The 8,703-nt window shown below is 39.6% G+C and overlaps 1 protein-coding gene across 1 annotated transcript; it reads right to left on the bottom strand.

The window, feature by feature from the left end:
• On the bottom strand, positions 1 to 3,504 carry LOC146511760 (C-C motif chemokine 4-like). Its single transcript, XM_085172426.1, has 4 exons — positions 3,309 to 3,504; positions 1,574 to 1,700; positions 1,444 to 1,502; positions 1 to 1,352 (listed from the first exon to the last, which is right to left on the bottom strand). Exons 1-4 carry the CDS (start codon positions 3,376 to 3,378, stop codon positions 1,324 to 1,326), a joined length of 285 nt encoding a protein of 94 aa, XP_085028552.1. The 5' UTR covers positions 3,379 to 3,504; the 3' UTR covers positions 1 to 1,323.
• Between the last annotated feature and the right edge of the window lie 5,199 nt (positions 3,505 to 8,703).

Here is an 8,703-nt window from a genome sequence, read left to right as displayed (position 1 = left end):
TCACACCTACATATCACATAACTGACACCTTGGAGAAGCATTGACTGGCATCAGTGTCGAGTGAGAGAGTATAAAATACTTGTTCCAGCCTCCTGATGTTTTATCACAGTTTATCACAGATCACAAATGTCCTGCAGGGATTTAAAAATATCAGACATTGACTGGCCTTGCACTAGCTACGATCAAAAAAGAGTTATGAAATCAGAGTTGCTTTAAATCAAAATCCATTTAAAAGACTTTCTATGAGTAGCACTGCTGTGGGTGGAGCAGGGAACCAGGAGAAGCAGTCAGAATAGGAAGGTAGGTTTATGAACACGTGCAGGCTCCTATCTGCAGCAGGGGGCTGCACACACGAATTGGCACAAACAGTAAAAAAAAAGGGAAGGGGGCCCAAAAACCCTGAGCTGTGACACCCCTCGCCTTAAAATACAACCTACAAGGGGTTTGCTTTTCTTTCACATGGAGCCATCAGATATATCTCAGACACTTACTGTAATTATCTATGCTGAACAGCATATGAGGAAGTTATGTCTTTAGGAAGTGTGAGTTTCTTTTTAAGTGGTGGAATATTTGATGTTTATTGAACTCGGATGTGCTACTTCTTGAGCGTCCTCCTGCATGAAAGCAGCGTCTGATTCTGTTGTGTTGACATCCACTTCTAGTTTAAATGTGCCAGATGTGGAGTGCAACAGAAGGATGACTTTGCACTCTGAGACACGCTCACACTACAGACTTTACTTAAAGTTCATCATTGGGCTAAGACATGACTTAAATAGGTTGGAAAAAACATTCTAGTATCCTACCATTCCTAAGACCCCAAGAAAAGAGCTCCTAGTGATCAAAGTGGGCTTCAAAAACTACTACAGTACCTGCAGTAACTCTGATAACTTAAACAGTGTATCACATGGGGTTATACAGTTTGAGCTCAATTGAAAACTCCAGGGGATACCTGTTCTGGGAAATTATTGGAATATGTGTATGACATATTGTGAGAGTCTAATGGGTATTTAAATAGCAGGAAAATATTTGGACAATAATAAAGTTTATTTTTTGGGTTTTTTTCTCCACATAAATACACAATAAACTGAAATGCACATATAAGCAAGAAAAAAGTCAAAGAAAGACCGCACTTAAATGCTAACTTTTTAAAAAATGGTTGGCACCATGAAAACCTGAAGTCAACACCAAGAATTAAATACAGGGTAACAGTAATATACTTAATCTGAAAGGTTTTTAGGAAGCATTCTCATTTGAATATATCTTTGAAAGTGAGGCCAAAGATGATACAGACAGGCAGCAATGCTTCACCGGAGAACTTGTGCTTCACTGCACCTTCTTCATTGTGGAAGTGACTGAGGAGGAAAGAGAGACAAAGGAGAGCTTTAGATTTTCTCTGTAAATACATTAAATGTGTTTGTGTGTCTGTGTGTTAGCACAACTTACGATTCTGGACCCACTGAGCGTTAGGATCGGCGCAAAGCTGACCATATTCTGTGTTGAAACTGGAAAAAAAGAATGTTTTAGAGATTGCATGTGTTTATGTTTGTGTGTAGGACAACATGTGCTGACTTACATTACAGCCTTCACACAGGGATATGATGAAGCCTGCTCGCGATATGTCTCCCCCACCACCTCAGGGCTCATATCGAGGTTGGTAACATCAACGCAGCAAGGGCGTTTCTTCGTAGGACCACGGATACCTGAGAGGAAGGAGGTTAAAACGGATTTATCTTACCTGACAAAAGTCTGATTAGAAGGAAAACCAAAGTTAACTCCAGGTTTAAAATGTGATGAAACTCCTTACATCACTAAACACAACATAGCTGTTGAAATGTTACCTAAAATTACGTGACAGCGAGCAGGCTTTTTTGTGCATCACTCTGTAAACATTTTACACTTTGATAATTCAAAGTATTTTTAACATTTTCATTCAAAGTGTATTGAAAATAGTAACTCATATGGACCTATGTTTTGGCAAAGTATGTTCTTCAACATCTTCATCAAACAGAAACAGTGGGCCAACAGAGTATTTGCAGTAGAAAGTCTCACCGCTTGGGGCTCATCTTAAGACTCTAGTAATTACGTTCATCATTGACAGTGTGTGACTGTTTTTGTTACCTGGACCATATTCCATAAATATAATTAAACAGAGGTGAGATTTGACTCCCGTTTTATATCTGAGACACTTACTGTAATTTTACATGTGGAACAGGAATATGAGGATTTTATGTTCCTACAAAGTGCGACAGCTTCTTTTAAAGTGGTGGAATATTTGATGTTTATTGAATTTAGATGTTCTACTTCTTGAGCGGCGTCTGATTCTGTCGTGTTGACATTTACTTCCAGTTTAAATGGATGTGCCAGATGTGGATTTGATGAACAAAAGCTGGATGTTGTTCCAGAAATTACTTTAGCTTTCATTTTTTTTTTACTTTACTCAACTCCTACCCATCAAATTGAAATGTAAACACTTGGTAGACATGATCTTGCAAATGAATTTTCAGTCTTGAATTGTTCTTGTTGTTATTAATTGTCAATAAAGAACATTGGCGAGAATATGAGGCAATAAGCTTCATTTATTAACATCATTCTTTTATCAAAGACAAAATTCAGATATGCAGCTAGCTGAATGGTGAACATCATTATCGCACATTTGCAGCTTATCATGCTGTTCTGTCTCTGTGTCTTTCGTTTCCTGTTTGTATATGACATTATCATAGTTATGCAATGAGTCACAATGTGCACCTCTCACAGCAGAAAGCTTGAAAACTAAACAGCATTAAGATTTGTTCACAGAGTGCTCATATAGCTGAAATGGAACCCCTGCATCCACTGTGGTATTTTGTATGATAGTTGAATGGGTGGTGCGAGGGATGCTTAGCATCATGAGAACCCATAAATCAAAGGAAGTACACATTTGCATGTAGATATGCATACATGTATAATCACTATACATCAAATGAAAATATTTCACAATCAAAAGAAAAGTCAGGAGAATGATGTAAAATCTCCTTCTCTTAAATTTAAATGTAAAGGACGCCTTTTAAAATGTCATGACTGACTGCACGTTCAGGGATGTCGAGAGTTTGGTGGATAGAACGCAAGAGTGTAAATGCTGAAAATACTGTTTAAAAGTACTGAATGAGCAGATACCAGAAGTAAAGGTTTGTGGTGAGGGAAACTAGCGGAGTCGTTGCCTAGTGAAACCCACGAGAGTCCACCCCCTTTCACCAAAAAGTAAGTAATTGCTGTAAAAGTAGCTACTTAATCAATTTTATATATCTTTGGAGAAGTAAGAGTATAGTTACCTGCAGAGGAGCTGAAGCACACACACATTGAGAGCAGGAGGAGAGTGACGCAAAGAATCTTCACAGACATTTTCACCGGTGGTCTGGCTCACTGATCAGGTTGTGATTATGCGAGTTGATTCCTTAGTTATTTATTGATAAGCGCAGGAACATCAGCAGGCGTGACTGATGATGCGTTTCTATAGGTTTGTATATTTGTGTGTGCGTCGTTGTGACACATCACACCTCCGCCTCTTGTCAGGAAGATTTTTCTATTTCAAACCACCAACATCTCACTCTGAGCTTTCCGAGAAACAGCCTCACATACCCAAAGTTCACAGAAACTTGTGTACAGCCCAGTGACTGACTCCAACACCTGCATTGTCATGAATGATGTATCTAGACCCCTGAAGATTTCAGTTTTTCGATTTTCACTGACAGTGACTGTTTATCTGTTGGAGTTCATAAGAAAAATAAACATGAATTGTTGTGATTGTTATGAATCAGGACTCAAATGGAAATAAAAGTAATGCATGATGACTCTGATGCACATTTCTCCACATTTGCGTAACTGACTGACTTTTTGGGTCCTTATCGAGATACATTTAATCTTAAATCCTCACAACTTAAACCTTTTCTTGCAATCTAAACCATTAAATTCAATTCTTTTGATTTTCTTGTTTACATTAAGCTGTTGAGCTGACCCATTTGGATTCTTTTATTTAGGGTTGAATTTAGTGCTACAGGGGCTTGGGATCAATGCCCCTTTGCGTGAGACTAGCTTTAGTTGTCAGACTGATTGTTCCAGAAATTATTTTCATTGCTGACAAGCAAGGCACCTTTGTTAAGGTCCCCTCACCACAGATATGCATGTGAGTGAGAGCACTGGGACACTGGAATAAAAGACCCCATTGTGGTCTGCACTGTGGATTGCGGCCTTAGGCTACGTCTACAATAGCCCGGATAGATTTGAAAACTGCGTTTTCATCTGAAAATGCTGCATGTTCACACTAGCGTTTTCAGTCGTTTTCACAGAGTTGTGCGTCCACATTGAAACAGCCGAAAACGCTTATGTTCCAGTACTACGCATGCGGGATGCAAGAAGATTTGACCTGCCTCATTTCTGTCTGCCTTTTTATTTACTTTCCGGCTCTTTGCAAAATGTCGAGGAAAAGCACTGAGTTTTTTAAATGGACTAACAATAATAATAATAATAATAATAATAATAATGGATTGTATTTATATAGCGCTTTTCGGGGCCCTCAAAGCGCTGTACAATTCCACTATTCATTCACTCTCACATTCACACACTTATGGAGACAATGAGGTGCAGTTGTTGGTGTGAGTAACACAAAAGTACAAAGTTGCAAAAGCGAGTGAGAATTAAAGAATTTAAAGAAAAGCTATCTGGAGCATGTACAGACTGATATTAATCTTTAATAGGGCTGTCAAAATTGAGAGCAAACAAAACAACTGCTGCATAATGCCCTCTGCTATCTTAGTTTAATTAGTCACATGACTGCATCATATGACTAACATGTGTCATCGTTTTAGAAAGTCTGCGTTTTCGCTGTCCACACTGTGATGCGAAAGCACCGTCTTCAAATGTATTCGTTTTCGAGTGCGTTTTCAAAACTCTGTGTTTTCGTCTCAGTGTGGACGGGAGGCCAAAACGGAGAGAAAACGATGCGTGTTCAAATGAAAATGCATTAGTGTGGACGTAGCCTTAGTGTAGATTGACTCCCTGTGTGGCCCACAGCTAGCATTAAATGTTGTAAGTTAAGTTGAGCTTTTTAATATAGTTTCTTTAGACCTTTGCAGAACTGTGTTCTAATAAAATCGAATAAAATCATTCATCTATCTAAGTTTCAGTTGTTTTTATCAGGTTTTCCCATTTTCAGCATCTCCAGCACTGTCTTTAAATATTCGATTTTTTACAATTTGTTTTTGTGAAATCGACTACTATAATCAGTCTATTACACTTCTAGTCCCTAAGGACACCAAAGCGCTTTACACATTCAGTCATCCACACACTGGTGATGGCAAGCTACATTGTAGCCACAGCTGCCCTGGGGCGCACTGACAGAGGCGAGGCTGCCGGACACTGGCGCTACCGAGCCCTCTGACCACCACAAGTAGGCAACGGGTGAAGTGTCTTGCCCAAGGACACAACGACCAAGACTAAACCTTCCGTTTACAAGGCGAACTCCCAACTCTTGAGCCACAAGCGTGGATATGTATTTGGTGTTTCTGCAGAATACCAAATGTAACAAAAAATATTCTGAGATGTTTCCAGCAAGTTCAGTAACCTTTAAAATTGGAGATTTGCTGAAGTTGAAGACAGAGAATCTGAAATATTCATTTTCAATTCCACCTCTCTGCCTCTGGCCCATCATTACAATATACCACTACGTCTTTAATCATCAGCATATTACTATTCTTAAACTGTCGTTATGAGTTCCAGTGTAGTGCTCTGTCACTTAGTCACTTCTGTTTTATAATAAATGCTGACACGAGTTTCCAGAATGAACATCTTTCCTCTGTATCATAAGTCATGTGGTTCCTTAGGCCCCCTCAAATCAGGAAGTGGTAAATCTTTTCACTTATGCACAAGTTTTCAAATATGATATTCGTGGCATTTTTGACAGTCTTTCTTTATATTGCTTCCTTTCCAAACATGTTGCATGAGTATAAAAACTTTGCAAACTTGTGCTTTGTTTCCACGTTCTTTCTTTTTTAAATACTAAAAAAATACAGTCATAAAACAGAGGTACAAAATGACCACACTAAAACTGCTAAGGAGTGCAAAGTGACCACAGACAGAAAACATGCAGATGCAAAATCAAGAAATGCAGAAAACATGGAAAATATAAAGTTTGGGTTTGGAAATACAACAATAAAAATAGGTGCCATGTATCTTTAAATTAAACCACATCATTTTCTGACTGAAGTTTGATCTCTAACCACCTCAGCCATCTTTCACTCTATATATATAGCATTCCTTCACTGACACAATGCTTCATATTATATACAAAAAGGACAGATATGGAGTCAAAAACTCTTGTGTGTAGTCCATGTCTGACTGTATGGTGGTGATGTCTCAGGCTAGGTTCACTACACCCCACAGCCAAAGGAGCTGTAGTTCTGAACCTGGAGGACAGAAAGCCTTGTTGGCAGTGGGATACAAGTTGATGGAATCACTGGTCATTGGACAGGATGAGTGCCATAAAATACTAGAAAGAAGCCTAAAACGTGTAGTCTAACAAAGTTTACTGCAGTTCACAAAGAGGATTTTCTTCTTTTCCTTTGCTGCTTTACACACTCACCAAACATCGCTCTGACTGTTGCTTGTCACTATTATGCTCTAGCTTCGTGGCTGTCATCCAAGCACAACACACTATGGTCCCCGTGTGATACTGTGTGATAATGACATCATCCAAGTAGGCAGTGGCATATGCAGTGTGCGGACACAGCACCCTGGAAAGTACTGGGGCTCTGAAAAAGCCAAAAGTAAGGTTGACAAATTGGTATTAACTGTACAGAGTGCAGTTTATAAGTAGTCTCTGTCGTCTCTGGAGATAAGGCAATCTACCAGCAGCTCTTGGTTAAAACCACTATCTTGAAAAAGCCAGCGGTTATTCACCAGCCCAGGTGATAGCTGACCAACTGAACTGTGAGACCTCATTATTCTTGCTGTAGATTGAACACACAGACCTGTATAGGCCTGTGTTTCTTTACTATAAGAACTGTGCTTTTGTGCATGACCCTCATGACTCTTGGTCGCAACTGGAATCTGTTGGCGTTTAGTGGTGGAGTAAATTGTCTCATAATCCCTGGATTAATGGGTCAATCACTGGTGCCGCCACATGATCCCAAACAGACCTTTATAGGTGCTTTTAAACTGAGAATGTTAAAACATGCAGGGTAATTAACATCTGAGGGATTTTCCTATGGTGCTCATATGTGTGCATTGCTTAGTCTTTCACATGCTCACAGCTAGGCATATTGTAGTATTTCTTAATATTCACCAGCTTTCATGCAAAAAAAAGTTCGTTTTGTTTGTTTTCCTGAGACTGAATTGGTGACTTAAATGTCAGTAAAACTGAAACTCTGCACGGAAACTAGAAAGATGAAGATTAGCACTGTAGTACGCCAACACCATCCACCATCAGTCTGTGGTAACAACATAGATGATCATGAAAGCAGGTCACTGCTTTCATAGCTGAGAAAAGAGAAATTCGAATCAAGCGGCTGTTTTAACTGTCTCTGCACACCAGCCAAAATAGGAAACTGCACTCAGGCCACTGATTCACATCGAGTGCTGACTGAACATTTTATTTTGTGTTTATTTCTGTTAATTTAGAAATGGTAGCAATGGTGGTGTGGTGTTATTCTTGTGTGCACAGAGCAGTTGTATTGTTACAATATAGGCAGAATTTCTTTTAGGGTAAGAAGGTTTAAAAAATGTACATGACCCACTTCCTAGTGGAAGTTGAGTAACAATCAACCCTGTGGAAATAGGCTTAGTGAGAGTTAAATCACTTCTATGAATTTAATCTTTAATTATTTTTTAAATATATTTATTAGTTTGCTTTTTTTATTTAATTGAAAAACTGACTATGGATGAAGTTTAACTGCTTCCTCAACTGTTCTCATTAAGAAGAACAATAAATAAGTCCTGTGTTACTGGCCATCCTACATTAAACAAAGAAGACACAGAGAATAGCATCCCAAAGACCAGTGTCAGTGAAATACAGCTGCAATAAGTAGCTCTGCTGTGGTTGGAGCAGACAGGTTATGGGCATGCTGACGAGCAGGAGCAGGTATGTATTTGCTACAGCAGGGCTGTACCCACATAGCAAAATTGGTATGGCCCAGATCTGGCCCACACAATATGCTTACACATGGCCCACATACTGCAAAGAATGACGGCCCTTTGGTGGGCCAGATCAGGTTTGCCAGAGGTGGCCCACACATGGGCCAGCACAAGGCCAGACACACTGGTGGTCCTTTGCCGGCCCATGTATGGATTACCTCTGGCAAACCTGGTCTGGGCCACCAAAGGGCCGTCATTCTTTGTTGTATGTGGGCCATGTGTAATTTGTGTGCAGCCATGGGCCAGTTGCAGACAACATTGCTGGTCCAGAACAGTTTCAGCTCTTGCCTCAGATGTCAGCCTAATATGTACCTTAATCAAGCCATGTAAAAACAACATGTGCCAGAACATAATAGTGTAAAAGTAACACGACAAAACTGTTCAGACAGTGAACAAACTGATTATTAAATGGCACTTTTCTACTCTACATAGCAGGGTGTAGGTCAACCAGATGTGGGCCAGGTCTAGCAATGATGGTACTATTTATGTTCCTGTTTTCCCATTTTAGATAGAATACCGAAATGCCATGTTGCAAAACTA

This window comes from Neolamprologus multifasciatus, chromosome 9, assembly GCF_963576455.1.
Source record: "Neolamprologus multifasciatus chromosome 9, fNeoMul1.2, whole genome shotgun sequence".
NCBI lineage: Eukaryota > Metazoa > Chordata > Actinopteri > Cichliformes > Cichlidae > Neolamprologus > Neolamprologus multifasciatus.
This window is presented reverse-complemented; position numbering and strand designations above follow the sequence as displayed.